This window comes from Podarcis raffonei, chromosome 3 (assembly GCF_027172205.1).
Source record: "Podarcis raffonei isolate rPodRaf1 chromosome 3, rPodRaf1.pri, whole genome shotgun sequence".
NCBI lineage: Eukaryota > Metazoa > Chordata > Lepidosauria > Squamata > Lacertidae > Podarcis > Podarcis raffonei.
In genome coordinates, this window is record NC_070604.1 from 42133681 (window position 1) to 42150985 (window position 17305).

The 17305-nt window shown below is 44.4% G+C and overlaps 1 protein-coding gene and 1 long non-coding RNA gene across 5 annotated transcripts in view; one reads left to right on the forward strand and one right to left on the reverse strand.

Annotated features, from left to right (window-relative positions):
* HMGN3 (high mobility group nucleosomal binding domain 3) overlaps nucleotides 1–13306 on the reverse strand; it is a 29772-nt gene extending 16466 nt beyond the window's left edge. For 3 of the 4 annotated variants that reach the window (XM_053381335.1, XM_053381334.1, XM_053381332.1), the window contains exon 1: nucleotides 997–1035. In XM_053381335.1, the coding sequence (XP_053237310.1) occupies nucleotides 997–1020 (24 nt within the window). In that variant the 5' untranslated portion in view covers nucleotides 1021–1035. Of the gene's footprint in view, nucleotides 1–996; nucleotides 1036–12937 lie in introns of those variants that run through there. The other variant, XM_053381333.1, reaches the window with a different exon arrangement.
* LOC128410281 (uncharacterized) lies at nucleotides 1172–2872 on the forward strand. The gene is made up of 2 exons (XR_008329446.1): nucleotides 1172–1260; nucleotides 1627–2872. It is a non-coding gene; the product is annotated as an uncharacterized LOC128410281 (long non-coding RNA).
* Nucleotides 13307–17305: the final 3999 nt, after the last annotated feature.

Sequence of the window (17305 nt, forward strand, 5' to 3'; positions counted from 1 at the left end):
TAAGGGACTGGAATGGAAAGTTTTCTCCCCCACATCATTGGTCTGTTTTGAAACATCCAGATCTTGATTTAGCTAAAAAGCTAGTTGTGGCTACGTCCTCCCCTGGCTCAGCGTGGCTCCCATGTCACTCCATCACTGCCAATATCCCGCTTCCACCTGCCAAAGGTGCAGGTGGGCAGGAGATCCATTGGTGAGAGCCAATGGGAGGCCTCAAAAAACAGGGCATTCTCAGGGTGGGGCTGAGCTAGCTGTGGATCTGCTGGCTGCCAAGCTGGTCTCACTGCCATCATGTGACAGCATCAGACCTGATCAGATCAGTGCCCTGCCCCTTTGGCTGAGGACACTATGAGCAGCAGAGATGTGGCCATGCTAGAAAGCCCAGCCAACACAAGGATTCCACCCTTAGTCAGTACAAATGTTTCCCAGAGAATTGCTTCTTCTCTGGCATGAACCATTGCCACTTAATTTCTTTTCAAAGTCCTTTAGAGCATATGTAGGCCAAAGCACCTCTCTAGACTACTACCTTTTGTATTTGTACCTTATTCTAGTACAGTGGTACCTCGGTTTACGAACTTAATCTGTTCCGGAAATCCGTTCTTAAACCAAAACCTAATGAGGCCTCCCACCGCCAGTGCCCTTCCACCATTCAGATTTCGTTCTTAGACCGATGTAAAGTTCACAAACCAGGACACTACTTCCAGTTTTGCGGAGTTCGTAAACTGAATAGTTCATAAACAGGGCTGTTCTTAAACCGAGGTACCACTGTAGTTTGAGACTTTTGAGTTGCAACCTGTGTCTTCATACTAAATGTGCATACCGTAATAAAATGTGCTTCAACAGCTTCCATTAAGTATGTAATGACATCTAAGAGAAGAAAATATGAGTATGAGACCATGGACCGCAGCCTGCCCTGCACCATAAGAAGCAGGTAAGTGAGGAAATCCGCTAATCCAGCCCTTTCTTCCTTGGTCCTGAACACTACCACCAAGAAGATACCTTATTCCCTGGTTGCTTCCACATAACAGGATGTTCACCTATGCTGTTTATTTAGTGGCCTAGCCATTTCTCTGGGTAGCATGGCCTGGCCAGGAGGCATGGGGTGAATAGTAAGGTCACACATAAAGTGAGCCGGTTTTTGGTAACAGTTTGAATAGTTTAAATTTTTTTTAAAAAAAAGATCAGGAGTGGCTTGCCAAGTTGAGCAGGGCCCCAAACCTGACACCAATGCCGGGAGGCGACTGATGCAGCTCTGCCCACTAGGTGAGCCACTCCTGAAATATAAAAGAGGAAAACGCATCCAGATAAACCTAGTTTATATTGTTTCCTTACTCAAGTCATTAGTTCTCTCAGTTCAACTTCTGGATTCTAGGTTTACTGCATCCCTTCTCTCCATCCTGGCTTCTTTTCTCTGATTTTAGCTTCCTCTTTTCTTCAAACAAAGGTCAAATGATACTTATCAGCTTTACTTATATACATTATTTCCGCTCCCTATTCCAATGCCTTGGCCAATCAGAAGGGCAGCCGAGTTCTCTGTGGGTTTCTCGCTCCCACAATTTCTTTGCTTTCTTTCCCAGCCCCCTCTTTCTATTTTACTGTTTCATTTCACTCTTAATTTTCCTTTTCCAGGGCTGAAAATTTGACCCTCCTGCAAAGAGCAAACTAACTAAAAGAAACCATTTTACAATCAAGAACAAAGCACACAAAATGGCTGAAACAGTTTCACTCCTTCACACAGAAGATTTAAATTCTAAAAATATGCACTGGAAGCAGAATGATAATTTTCTAATCCTTAAGAGGGTAATGTCAACATCATGAAGTGACACTTTCCTGAAATGAGAATGAACTAGGCACTAATGCTTAATACACTGCCAGTCCCATCTTACGCACACTGACTCAGAAGCAAGGCCCACAGAGTTCAATAAAGTGAGGCCTTGGCCTTGAAGAGTCCAAGAGCAGAAAAACAGTGGGCAATGTGAGCCAAATTTCTTGTTTACGTCAATACAATCTATCTATCTGTGTGTGTGTCACACAAAGGAATGTATGTGCAATTGACAGCCTTCGCTGAAATAAACTGGGCAACATTTCTGGATGTGGAAACTCCACATTTGAGGCAGAGCTCCAACAGCTGCAGGAAATTTTTGGATCATGGCGACATAGCCACATGACTTGAAGACATCAAAACACAAGCAGGTTCATACACACCGGGCCTAAAAAACAAAAACCTCCAGGCACATCAAGACCAAGCGAAAAACCTGACACTATGGATTTTATCAAGATAAATCACTGCTTGCTCCAAATCACTTCTGTGAGCAAAACTGAACTACCCCTCCATCTCTTTCCCCACCCCAAAATCTACACCAGAGAGTTGGGGGGGGACCCCAGGGCAGATTTGGGAGCACACCGGGGGAAAGAAAGTAAATGGAAATTCCACTGTGCTTGCAGAATTCACTCTGTGCACACAAAGGATTTGTTTGGACGCAACCCTATGAATTTCGAGCATCTTCCCAACCCTGATATACAGGCTGATCCTAGTTATTAGCTTATTAGTTAGAAGTCAGTCCCATTAACCTCAATGGAGCTTGCTCTTCAGTAGAATATGGATTGTAGCCATACACAGTTTTAACCCCTTTTTTAAAAAAACACACAAAAACAAAACACAACCCTTTAAATATTTGCTGTATTTCTACAGCCAAAATTATCTATTCAAAATTACTCCATGAATTATTCATCAAAAGAACAGAGAACAGCAACAACAACAAAAACCTACTGAGGGGAGCGAGGGGGATTTAGTTTTGTTTCAATTAGTTTGTTTATTTGTTATAGTGGTTCTATGTATGTTTGCTAAGTGAAGTATAAAAGTGTACTGCAACTGTATCAGTGTACTGTACTTTATCCTGCTTTTATATTTATTCTCAAAAGCCTAATAAAAATTATTATTGAAAAAGAGCGTGCACACCCTCACACACAATTGATTGCAGGACACAGAAGAAACCCCTGTGCCTCCTCTGCACTGTACCTGATCCGTCTTTGCCCTTGGAACCTAGCCTGGTGAATTCAAGAGATCCAGTAATGGACACAGGACCAACACTTTTGAAACTCAGAAGCATAGAATAGCAAAGTTGGAAGGAAGCTCGAAGGTCATCTAGTCCAACCCCCTGCAATGCAGGAATCTTTGCCCATAGGAGGGCTCAAACTCACGACTCTCAGATCCAGAGTCTCAAGCTCTACCAACCGAGCCAACTCTGAGAGCCAACGTAGTGTAGTGTTGAACTAGGACCTGGGAGAACAGGATTCAAATCCCCCACATGGTCATGAAGTTCACTGGGTAACCTTGGGCCAGTCACTCACTCTCAGCCTGCAGGGAGTTGGTCTAGATGACCCCAAGATCCTTTCCAGAGAAATAAACAACTAGTTGAGTTTTAGAAAACATCTGAAGGCAGCCCTGTTTAGGGAAGTTTTTAATGTTTGGTGTATTTATCATGGTTTTAATATTCTATTGGGAGCTGCCTGAAGTGGCTGGGGAAACCCAGCCAGATGGGTGGGGTATAAATAATAAATAATAATAATTATTATTATTATTATTATTATTATTATTATTATTATTATTCCAATCTACAATTCTATGATTCTATCTCACAGGGTTGCTGCTGTATGCTGCCTTAAGCTCCTTGGGAGGAAATGTGGGCTATGAAAATAATAAATAAAATATAACATAATATAAATAAATTTGAAGCAGGTATAACTTGTGCACAACAACCAACAGTACACCACTCAATACCCAGCCTCCAAGGTCTATTTACAGCAGGGAAAGAGAACCTGTGTAGCCCTCCATATATTGTTGGACTCCCAATTCCCATCAACACCAACCAGCATGACCAGTGGTCAGAGATAATGGAAGTTGTAGCATATCCATAGGTTCCCAAACTCAGACTTACAGGCACAAAAAGGCCTCAAATGCTTGTCCTCAGGTTCTAGGTGGTGATCAAAGTGATTGCTATTTATCAAAATATATGCATTTGGTTTGCTGCATCTTCTGTTAGACAAACAATTTATTTAAATTAGGGCTGCAACCCAGTTAAAGAGAGAGCCAGTGTGGTGTAGTGGTTAAGAGCGGTAGACTCGTAATCTGGTGAACCAGGTTCTCATCTCCACTCCTCCACATGCAGCTGCTGGGTGACCTTGGGCTAGTCACACTTCTCTCTGAGTCTCTCAGCCCCACTCACCTCACAGAGTGTTTGTTGTGGGGGAAGAAGGGAAAGGAGAATGTTAGCTGCTTTGAGACTCCTTCGGGTAGTGATAAAACGGGATATCAAATCCAAACTCTTCTTCTTCTTAAATATTTTTAATCATAAGTTGTATGTGTTTAATTGATTAATATATCTACCTGTTAAATGTGCATATAGGTACAAACATTAAGTTAGATGGGAGCAAAGGGCTTCTCCACACATGGAAGGGCTTTTTCATGTTTAGTGCAAGATCCTTTTGTGAGAAAAAAACGACTAAAAACCAGAGGTGTGTTTCCATTTGTAAACGACATTTCACAACAGTTCACAAAACAACACCTCTGTCTGCTCGCCTCTAGCTGAATCCAAACTAGTACAGTGGTACCTCGGGTTACATACGCTTCAGGTTACAGGCTCCACTAACCCAGAAATAGTGCTTCAGGTTAAGAACTTTGCTTCAGGATGAGAACAGAAATCGTGCTCCGGCGGTGCGGCAGCAGCAGGAGGCCCTATTAACCTGAAGTGGTGCTTCAGGTTAAGAACAGTTTCAGGTTAAGAACGGACCTCCAGAAGGAATTAAGTACTTAACCCGAGGTACCACTGTATTTCTGAAACAAGACAGAGGCACATTTTCTTTGTTTTTAGATAATGCACACACATGAAATAGCTGGCATCATTTAAAAGAAGGCATTCCTTTTGTACGTGTGAAAAGAGAGAATGCCCCTTTTAAGATAGTGCTTGCTACTGCAGTTTTTACCAACACTTGCATTAAAAACTTCTGCTGCCTTGATTAATAAAGAGGCACCATTTTAATGAACAGGGCAATTACATACTGTTGATTTTCAAATAAAGTGCAACTTCAGATCTCAACCTCGCAGCCTAGAACCTCAGAACATGCTTCAAAAGTTTCACTGTAATCTATGGGTTCAGACAAAGTTAGTTAAGCTTGGGTTCCACTGAATTTAATCAGCCATTAGTCAGAATTTAACTCAAATCCCATTGATTTTAACAAGAACCAGGTTCAAATAACTTTAGCCTGGATCCAACCCCATCCAATTCAGTCCTGGGTAACTAAATTGTGGTCCAAGAATGAGAATGTAAGTTGTAGGAGATTTCAACTATCAACAGTCTTCTTTTACATTTGTACAAACTGTTCTGGGAGTACAGAGCTTATCAACGAAATTGATCCATTTGAGTCTAACATTCTTACTGATCTGCTGAAAACCTATTTGCAATCTCATCTCTGATTCATCCTTTCTTTTTTAAAAAAAAACCTGTGTGTATATATGGATTATGGACACTTGCTTATTTTAAATTGGGAACTGCTATCTAGAGAACATTATTGTTTGCTGTGCCTGGCAAAAAGCTGAAGATTTCTGTATTGATTTATTGGCCTGCACAGCCTTGACAGGTACCTGTCATTACAAACCAGCAGATTTAGTATAGGGCAGGATATGAAGGTAGTATGCTTTCGCTTCCTGGGCCAAGGCTACCTACACACTGGTTTCCATGCAGAGTAGCACAGAACATGAGGCAACATACCAGAGGTTACAACTGAACACAGTACAGCAAACGAGTTTTTGTGAAAGCATATCTGAAGCTCCTGAGTAGGCACACGCTGCTTTATCTTTTACTTTTGCTTCCATGTCTATAAAGTTTAAACACTACCATTAGAATTGTGGTCTTTAAAAAAAAAAAAAGGAAACATCCCACCATTTTGGGTAGGTTTTTAAGGACTGCACAGGGGTAGGTGGATGCAAAACTGCTGGATATTCAATGGCAGAGGAGTAAGTTATGACAGCACTGCTTGACTGGATTACAAAACAAGCAGCACACTTAGAAGCTGACTCTGGAAAGGTGATTTCCAATGTTGCAGAGTACAGAACATCTTTTTTTTTTTCCTAATCATTGCACCTTTATTATTTTGTACCATTGTTTATTTTATTTTATTTTTATTTTTTTTATTCAAAGTTATAAGAAGACATATTATCCAAAAACATATCCTTATTCCCCCCCCCCCATTTTTCCTCCCTCCCCCAGAGTACAGAACATCTTGAGGTGTATAGAGGAATACCAGGTCGTGAATATTTTTAATACATTTTATTTATTTATTTTGTAAAGCAGCAGGGAGTTGGGCTTCAGAAGTCACCCAGCTTTAGTGACATTCCACTTCGACTTATATTAATCTCCGGCTCCCCATCTGAGCAATTTGTTTTACATAAGTGCTCTTTTTTGATCTAGCCCTAACAAGCTCAGCTATCAGGCAATTTACCGTTTGTCAACAGCAATCTCACCAATAAAGTACCTCAGTGGAGACGAGGACAGAATGCCCACACAACCGCTTCAATCTGCAGAGCTGGAGCTGTTATAGGTGCCACATAATACTTGTTCTGCATTTGTAAGAATTCAAACTTCCAGTGCGGAAACACTCAAACTTTGGAACTCCCTGTCTACTGACATCAGGCAGGCGCCTTTACTGTACTCTTTTTGGGCGGCTGTTACAAACATTTTTAGTTAAACAATCCTACCCAGATATGTAGAATGTTTCTATGTGTTTTAATGTGTTGTTAGCTTGTGCAGGGAGGAGACTCTTGAGAGTCCCATGGACTGCAAGAAAATCAAACCTCTCCATTCTTAAGGAAATCAGTCCTGAGTGCTCACTGGAAGGACAGATCCTGAAGCTGAGGCTCCAATACTTTGGCCACCTCATGAGAAGAGAAGACTCCCTGGAAAAGACCCTGATGTTGGGAAAGATGGAGGGCACAAGGAGAAGGGGACGACAGAGGATGAGATGGTTGGACGGTGTTCTCAAGGCTACCAGCATGAGTTTGACCAAACTGCGGGAGGCAGTGGAAGACAGGAGTGCCTGGCGTGCTCTGGTCCATGGGGTCATGAAGAGTCGGACACGACTAAACGACTAAACAACAAAGCTTGTGCAGATTTTAATTATCATTTGAATGCTTAAACTAATTGTTTTTAATTATTTTTACTGATAATTTCATTGTTTTATTCTTTTTGTAAACCACTCTGAGGTTTCTTTCTACAACCGAGGGGTATATAAATTGTATGAAATAAACGAATGAAGCCAAAATGAAGAGGTCTGCTTTCAAAGTGGAAGAGCAGGTGCTCAGTTCAAAACCAAGTGTGCCCCATCGAGAAGCTGATACTTATTTGTTTTATTTAGGTATTTACAGTCTGCACTTTAATAATGAATTTCTAGGCAGATTGCAACATACAAAATATAATAAAAACCAGTCCATAAATACCCATAAAACATAATTAAAAAAACAATTATACTTCAAGAGATGTTGGTTAAAAAAAGAAATTCACCATATAGTTAGCAGGCCTGAACTCCCATGCCTAATTATAATGACTTAGAAGCCTCATTGCTTTCAATAGGCCTTACTTTGAAATCTCTCGTTAAATTCAATAGGTTTTATTTCAAAGCATTTTCACTTAGGATTGTGGGGCTAGATGGGAATCCCTGACATACTTCCATCCTAAATTTCCTTCTTCAGAGAAGTAGGTGTTGCAGATGGAACTTACTGTCTTGGGAATGTATTTTACAATTGCAGCCTAGTTGTACAAGGTACTAGTACATACACATGTACACTGCTGCTCTGCTGGGAATACAAAGCAGCAGGGCCACAGTCCTTTTTCAGTCACTGGTTTCATACTGCAGACCCTGCAAGTGTCTCTATTTTTCAGGGTTGTCCCTGATTTAGAGAAGCCATCCCAGTTCCTGATTTGACCCTGGAATGTCCCACTTTTCCTTAGGATGTCCCTATTTTCATTGGAGAAATGTTGGAGTGTATGGAATTATCCGATCCCCTAAGCCGTCTGAAGGCAATCCTGTATAGGGCAGTTTTTAAAATGTTTAATGTTCTGTTGTGTTTTTATATATGTTGGAAGCTGCCCAGAGCGGCTAGGGCAGACCAGTAAGATGTGTGGGGTATAAACAGTAAAATCATTATGGAATAGGATGTTCCCATTTTCATCGGAGAAATGTTGGAGGGTGTGCATACTGTTCACTAAACAAGGCTGTGTACACATTACCTACCAGCTTATAATGCAGCTAGGTTGTTCTTTTTCTCTATTCAGATCAAAGCTGGTTTAGGGGAGAACCCATCAAAAGGCAGTACAGTGGTATCTCAGGTTAAGTATTTAATTCATTCCGGAGGTCCGTTCTTAACCTGAAACTGTTCTTAACCTGAAGCACCACTTTAGCTAATGGGGCCTCCTGCTGCTGCTGCGCCTCCGGAGCACAATTTCTGTTCTCATCCTGATGTGGTGCAGTAGTTAAGAGCGGTAGACTCATAACCTGGGGAACCGGGTTCTTGTCTCCGCTCCTCCACATGCAGCTGCTGGGTGACCTTGGGCTAATCAGACTTCTCTGAAGTCTCTCAGCCCCACTCACCTCACAAAGTGTTTGTTGTGGGGGAGGAAGGGAAAGGAGAATGTTAGCCGCTTTGAGACTCCTTAAAAGGGAGTGAAAGGCGGGATATCAAATCCAAACTCTTCTTCTCTTAACCTGAGGTACTATTTCTGGGTTAGAGGAGTCTGTAACCTGAAGTGTATGTAACCAGAAGTACCACTGTACAAACACCAGGATAGATACAGATTGTGGCTAAAGCCCTGTGCAAGCTACTTCCCAAACTAGTAGTGAGAAGGCACAAGGAGGAAAGTAAACTGCAGTGTGCATGCAGTCTAAGTTGCATTTTACATGCACATGCAAGTTGCAATTCTAGTGACACCCAATTCTTTATTTCCCCATCAGGAACTCCTCCATCCTAGATGCTGCCCAACAGAGAACGTGTGTGGTTTTTAATCTTTCTGGAACGAAAAATCTGAAGGTCTGAAATCTGTTTTTACTATTTTCTCTGGTTTAGAATAACCTCTTCTTTATTTGTTATTTATAGTATGATGAATGCGTATATTATCATGAATGCCTTTTCTATATTTACAATAACATGTTTGTTTGTTTTTAAGTGGCAGACGGGGATCCGCTAACTCACATGATTCTACGATAATTTGATCTGGCTTCAACTGGCTTCGGGATGTAACTCCAAGAGAGCGTGGTCAGAGAGTTGGATGGACAAAGACAGAAAGTAAACTAGTGGGTGAGTGGTTGGAAATCAGGTATTGCCCCCTCAATGTAATTGTTGTACAGCAGACACAAGCTTGGCCAGTGATCAGTCCAACAACATCTGGAGAGCTACTGGTTCCCATACATGCAAAACGGGATTGCTCTGTTCACTATAAAGATCCAATATTACATCAGGAGCTGATATTTTCAGGTTGAAAACCCTAAAAACAATTCAATGTGCTTGCTTTAAAGAATCACAGAGCATCTGAAACCAGTGGCTTGCTCACGCATAGTGCTGATCTGAAGCCATGGTTTGTTGTTGGGCTTACACAAACATCCATTTCTTTTAACCATGGTTTGGCATTATATGTAAACCAAGCACCTTTTTTTAACCATGGTTTGCTTGACCACCCTTACCCAGAAGCTCACTAAACTACAAGAGCCTGAAGCAAGAACTGGTGGAAATCAGAGCAAACTTTAGATAAACAAGCCACAGCTTGTTTTTCTCTAGCACAATTCATAGTTAGCTCACTGTCTGTCCAAAACACAGCTTAGTATTATGTACAAACCAGGTCACTGTCTGACTTAAAGCTGTATTTGCATTTACTGTCACCTAACCAGACCTGCAGGGACGCGGGTGGCGCTGTGGGTTAAACCACAGAGCCTAGGACTTGCTGATCAGAAGGTTGGCGGTTCGAATCCCCGTGACGGGGTGAGGTCCCGTTGCTCGGTCCCTGCTCCTGCCAACCTAGCAGTTCAAAAGCACGTCAAAGTGCAAGTAGATAAATAGGTACCGCTCCGGCGGGAAAGTAAATGGCGTTTCCGTGTGTTGCTCTGGTTCGCCAGAAGCGGCTTAGTCATGCTGGCCACATGACCCGGAAGCTGTACACCGGCTCCCTCGGCCAATAAAGTGAGATGAGCGCCGCAACCCCACAGTCGGTCACGACTGGACCTAATGGTCAGGGGTCTCTTTAACCCAGACCTGCAAAGGCAAAGTGTTAAAAACAAATTTCCCTTTTATGTACAGCAAATTATTTCCACAGTGCTGCTGTTAAGAGTTGTGTTTGGGGCCGTAATTTATGGTCCTACTTTACAGAATGACCAAGTTCCCTGGTTACTACAATTCTGAAGAAAGTAAAGTAAAACCCATTGGGCTCCACCATAAGACCACCAAGTCCTGTGTCAAAAACAGCATAACCGCACCCCTCTAGCTTAATATGTCACAGTAAACCTCAAAGGGTTGGCCTCTTCCAGTCTTGGTGACGACACATTTGTTCTGAGCATTATATATGAAAGGGTTTTGGGGAAAACAAATGTTCTAGTGCAGTACTGAGCTATAAATCCCATACTAAAACTCTGGTTTACTTAGTGCTAATTCAGTATTTTCAGTACAGCAGCAGACATGTGAAAGCCTAACTGGAAGAGCTTAGAGCGCTGACCCTTCACTGTATTATAGTTCAGTAATTGATAGGTTTCTTTCTGCACAAATACTTTGTGTTTGATTCTTCCAGTCCACTGATGGCTAAAACTTCAAAATATATCTAAATACCATTTGAGTTGAAATCCCTGGCTCTAGAGTTTCATACTTCTCTTGATAATATGGTTATCTGCATTCTTTACAGTCGTACCTCGGAAGTCGAACGCCTTGCGAGTCGAACGTTGTGGCTCCTGAACGCTGCAAACCTGGAAGTTGAGTGTTCCGGTTTGCGAACGTTCTTTGGAACCCAAACGTCCAACGCAGCTTCCGTGGCTTCTGATTGGCTGCAGGAGCTTCCTGCAGCCAATTGGAAGCTGTGCCTTGGTTTCCGAACATTTTGGAAGTTGAATGGACTTCCGGAATGGATTCCAAGGTACAATTGTATTACAGAGTGAGATCAAAAGAGGGGGTTGAGAAGGAAAGGACACAAGCTGTTAAGATACAGGAAAAGGCACCCGAAGCCAGGTGTATTGGTTTTACTTTGTCAAGTTTGGATTTATTCTTCCTCTTGTCAAAACCACACAGCATGTTTTATTTCAATGTTTTAAACAACTTGCTGACCTTAGAAAGCCATTGGTACCTTTTATTCAGATATTAACTTCTACCGAACCTCTGTAGAAATTCCATTTCTATGTAGAGAAAGCCGCTCTTTTGTGGCACTGCAGACTCCAACTCCCATCAGAACCAGCTGGCATGGCCAATGGTCAAGGTGATGGGAATTGCAGTATCAGGAGTGCCACAGATTCCCTATCCCTTGACTGTTTTGTTGTTGTTTTGGTTACACATGCTTATGTTGGATTCATAGACTTGCAAACTTCTCAGCATTTATCCCGTTAAGTTCCCAGCCCCAAATTTCTTCAGGGCACCATTTTGGGGGAAACAATATATCTTCACACTCTTTTTTAAAAAGGTGCAGGTACTAACCATGAAGTTGTTACAGTAAGTGCCGCACTTTTAACATTTAACTTTTGGGGGTGGGGTTACCCTTAAGTACCCCCAGAGGAAAAAAGCACTGCCTCTGACCATTTCAGCCCTGCCTTGCTGGCTTCTGGGTGAAATGCAAAAACAACTCCCTGCCAGAAACAAGCGCATCGAGAGATAGGGAAGGAACATACCACCAAATCCAAGGGTACAGGGGGAGGCACGAGATCTGAATTTGGGGAGGGAGGGGAGTGCAGTGCAGGGGGCGCAGGAATTTCCCAACAGCTGCAGGAGAAGGAAACGAGGAATGGGCAGCGGAGGTGGGAAACTCTCCGAGGCCAAGCGGCGCATCGGCGGAGAGGCCTCCCTCTCGGCTCCCCTCCCCGAGGGTGCCAAGCTCCTCCCCGCCGTCCAGAGCGCTCTCCCTGGGTGCTCTTTGGAAACTCTCCGTTGTTATTGCCGCCTTCGTATGCCAGCAGATCCCCGGCAGCCTGTGCTGCCCAAGGCCGTCGATGCCGCCTCCTGTCCTGATTGACACCGGAGTTGGTACATACGGGGTCTGTAACGGGAGGCGAGGAGAAGGGTGTCGTTTGGTCTAAATATGGCTTTTCTGGTCTGCCCCCTCCCCGTCTCTCCATGTTACCTTGGCGCCACCACCATCATCAAGGCTGCAAGGGAGACAAGAGGCAGGCGCAAGGCAGGGGCGCAGGTCCCCGAAGGGGGAGGGAAGGCGGAGATGCACACAAACACACACACAATAACAACACACAGAGGCAGTTTGCACAGCCTCCCGCTCGGAGTTTGTCAGCAGCCAACTCTTCCCCCGGCGGAGAAAGGAGCGGCGGCAGCGCTGCAGCCGCGACGTTGCTCCAGCGAGCGCGCAAGAGTTGTGGCTGCAAAGCAGCTCCGGGGACAACTAGATAAGGACGGAGCGAGGAGCCCCCACTGCTGGTTGTATCATACACAAACACACGCCATTAAAACGTGCAAGACGTCGAAGGCCACACGCACATGTCACACTACAGAGATCTCCCGACAAGCCGCCTCTTGCAACAGGCGCTTCCAGCAACAACAACAGCAGCAACGCTGAAGTCGTGCACGACCCGCGCGGCCTCCCGGAACCACGCAAATGCCGCGCGTTGCCAAAGGCTGCGTTTTCTTTTTATTGTGCGTTTCTTTCCCCTCGCCCTGCCTCCCTCTAACTCAGACCTGGAGGCGACCTCCACGCACCTTTCTTTTCGGCATGATGTCCCTTCTGCGGGCCGCCGAAGGGAAGCGACGAAGACGCGGCTGCCGCTATCGCTCGCTCGCTCGCTGCTGCTGCTGCTGCTGCTGCTGCTGCTATTACTGCCACCGCCGCTGCACAAGCGCAGATCTCGCGTCCTCCTCCGGCGGTGCCTTACGAAATGTCCCCGATCCGCGGCTGCCCCAACGAGCAGCGGTGGCAGCAGCAGCGGCAGCAGCCTGGGCGCTCTCGGCGGAGCCTTCCTGGGGGCGCAAGCGGCGGCCTCCACCCGCTGCCACTAGCGACCGCCCGCCTCGTCCGGAGAGCGAAGGAGAAGCGCGCGCATGTGTGCATGTGTTGGGGGGGATTTGCACACTTCTGGATCGCGATTGGCTCCCCCGTTCGGTAGCCCCCCCCTCCGCCGCCGCCGACTAGCGAGGGGAAGGCCTTGCGGTTCAGATGCAGGGCACGCAGGGGCGAGGCGGGATCCTGCCATTGGCCAGCCGGCGGCGCGCGGAGGCTTCCTTCCCAAAGGAAGGTCGGAAGGAGAAAGGCGGATCGCCCTGTCTCCATTTACCCCGAGTGTAGCGGGGAGAGGAGGGTTGCTTCCTTCGCCACCCTTCCGCGTTTGGCACAACTGGCTCCCCCCCTCCAAAGATCCTAACATGTTCTTCTACCTCATCGTTGTTGCCATATTGTTGATATCGAGACCATACCCTCCAGTGAAAATAGGGACATCCTAAGGAAAAGCGGGACATTTCGCAATCAAATCAGAAACCGGGACGTTTTCAGTAAATCCGGGACTGTTCCTGGAAAATAGGGACACTTGGAGGGTATTATTATTATTATTATACCGAGTTAGTGTGTAATAATGCTGTAGCCTACGAAATATGGTTGGCAATAAATCCCTGCAGCCCTGATCTATTCGTCTCTGATGCTTTTATTTTAATTTTACGCACCGGATTGCTTCCCTCTTGAGAGCAGATGTCGGTTGTCCTCTTCAAGGGAATTTCAAATTACGATATTGTTTGTTTCTGCTGCCTGTTCCGGAGGAAACTGCTAGCGTCATTAAATATGGCCGGCATATAATCTGAGAGATTTCAACAGTCAGTTGAAGGGATTAATGCAGGAAAACCATCAGTTCATGGATTTGCCCCTATTTCACATACCGGTAAATTAGGCCTACATCAAGCAGGAAGTGGCTAGTCTTGTGTCCTACTTTTATAGAGGACAGTCCTGTTTTGAAGGACAGTCCTCTGTTGGACAGTATCCCCCATTTGAGGGCAGCCCACCCAAATTTGGTTTTAAAGATGAGGAACCATGAAAAGGTGTAGTAGGAACCTTGGAGGTGTTTGCCAGCAGTTAGCGCAAGGTTACCAGATTTTTTCCAATGGATCCTGGGACACTTTTCAACTTCAATGGATTTTGTATGGGGACTGATTTGTAAATCCGGGGACTGTCCCCAGGAAACGGGGGCATCTGGTAACCTTAAGTTAGCATCACTTGGTCATAAGGCTTCACGGGCTCGGTTGCACAATCTGGGTAAAGGAGGGGGGAAGTGGCAGTGGCAGGGCATCAGGGAAACAGGATGTGCCCTCCCTGCCTGCAATAAATAACGTTCAGCCTTTTGTGTCGTAACTTTACATTTTCTATCCCGTTTGTGAAAGCGCACATTCCCACCCCACACTTTTGCATTTCGTGTTTCATACAGCTTTGTACTGTATTTTGTAAACAGAACTGCTCCTAGGTACTGTACAGATCTGTTAAGGTTTCTTCTCTTTCTTAGCAGAAAGTGATGATAAAGTTGCATAGTGCAGTATATTAGTTTGGGACTATTAAGGCAGATCCACACCATACATTTATAAATCACATCCAATTCATGTTTAAAGCACATTATTGCCCTCAAAAAATCACGGGAACAATAGTTTTCTGCCCCTCACAGCTTCAATTCTCTGAAACCCTTAACAAACTACAGTTTCCATTATTCTTTTGGAGGCACCAGAGAGCTGCCAGAACTGAGTTCCAGTGAGTTCCAGCTGAAAAAAGCCCTGCCTGGGACTGAGCACTTTTAAATGCCATTGATTTGATGGAAGAGTTGAGTACTTTCTTTATTTACTTTCTCACTGAACTCAATGGGGCTGCCAGCGAGAGCTTCACCTTCAGCTACTATTACTGCTGGCTAAGGAAAGGCTTGTTTCTAAAATCATGCGTTGTGATACCCTTGTACCAGCAGCACTGCTATCACAAAGAAAACAAAGTAGACCACAGAGACACGGCAAGAATAGATTCTGGGGACACTAATGCTTGCTTGACAGCACAAGTTAATACTGTACTTCCACTTAATTGAGAACCCCAAATGACTTGCCATATTACACAGGGTTTGCCTCCTCAACCACGATGGAGCATAGCATTCCAGGTAACTCTGCTGGCCATCAAAATCACAGGGAATGTATACAAGACCTACCTAGGGTAGGGAACAAAGATCTGTCCTTTCAAGTTATGCGGCCCAAAGCTACATCATTCAGCCTGTCCTTACGTCCATGCAACTTTGGTTTAGACTTGATTTTGAAGTGCTTACATTCCCTGTCCCAGGTCATCCGACTGCCCGGGTCTGTTTATACACCCCCTTTTTGTCCAACAAATAGCCAGAATATTTATTTATACTAAGACCTGTGAGGCACAACACCTGCCGATGCCATCTGCTTTGCTAGGGGAAAGGAGGTTAAAAAAAAAACCCCACCACCCCTGTGGTTTGTTTAAAATCCATTAACTCCAAGTAACCTTTCCAATACCATTTGTAGTCAAATAAGGTTGGGGGGCTGGGAGAGAAATTGCCTTCCTTATATATACAGTTTATAGAAAACAGCCCAGTGAGTAACATTGAGTGTCACTATCTCCAGCGTCAGACAATTTAAATTGATTAAATTGCTACCTGGCTCAAGAAATGGTCCTGTTTGTAATCTGTTTAAAAAAAACAACAACAGCAATATATGGAATTTCCTTAAAACTCTCCATTCTGAAGAGCTTGGCTTGGTTTCCAGCAGGCATGAGTCCATTCCTCCCTGCTGCACTCATAACACGTCCAAATGGTGGTGGTGTCTGAATAGCCCTGAAGCAGAGGTGCAGTTAGGTAATTTTATATTCTGAATTTACTGGAGGTTGGGGGGAGGGAAGGTAGGAAGTAATAGGAATTACTTCACTTTGCAGTGGTACCTTGGGTTACAGACACTTCAGGTTACAGACGCTTCAAGTTACAGACTCCGCTAACCCAGAAACAGTACCTTGGTTAAGAACTTTGCTTCAGGATGAGAACAGAAATCATGCTCCGGCGGAGTGACCCATTAGCTAAAGTGGTACCTCAGGTTAAGAACTGTTTCAGGTTAAGAACTGACCTCCAGAATGAATTAAGTTCTTAACCTGAGGTAGCACTGTACTTCAAATGGTCTTATGCAGCGGGAGGGAGGGGGAACTTTGTAACATGGCAACAACGAAAACGATTTCAAAATCTGGTAAGTCAGCTCTTCTTGGTTTGGGAGTCCTGCTCATTCTACAGAGTGCCTGCCTCTTGAATGGCTGTCCCCTCAAATCCTGCCCTGGCAACACTACTGCCCTCAAATATGGTTAGGGTGTTTCCAGGTCACTCAGGAAATTGAAATTTGGTAGTCAAAGGCATTTTTATTACTAGGAAAAAAATGTGTTTTTTTAAGGGACTTCTTTACGTCACAGCTGTCAAAATGAAATAAATGCTTAAGCAAACGTGAGGTACAAATTTTGCATAATAAAAAGGGCCAGCAGTTCTAAAGAGATGGGATGTTGGCCTGTGGCAGCGCAGTGGCCTGTTCCCCTTGCATTTGGTGTGGTATAGTGGTTAAGAGCGGTAGTCTCATAATCTGGGGAACCGGGTTCGCATCTTCCCTCCTCCACATGCAGCTGCTGGGTGACCTTGGGCTAGTCACACTTCTCTGAAGTCTCTCAGCCCCACTCACCTCACAGAGTGTTTGTTGTGGGGGAGGAAGGGAAAGGAGAATGTTAGCCGCTTTGAGACTCCTTAAAGGGAGTGAAAGGCGGGATATCAAATCCAAACTCTTCTTCTTCTTCTTCCAGGAGCCAGAAACACACCCATGCTGGCAAAATGAACACTTCCATTTATTGGTATTAGAAATGTTTTTTCTAACAGTCATTTTGTATTTCTATAAGTGAGCAGTTTATATTCATTTGTTAGAGTGCATCCAGATGTCTTCCCTCAAGGTGGTATTCTTTTTGTTTGCACTGTGTGGTGTGTTTCCAGTACACATATGTCAATATTTTGTTCTGTGAACTGCCCTGAGATCTTGTGAGATGTATGCCAAACAAACAAACAAACAAGCAAGCAA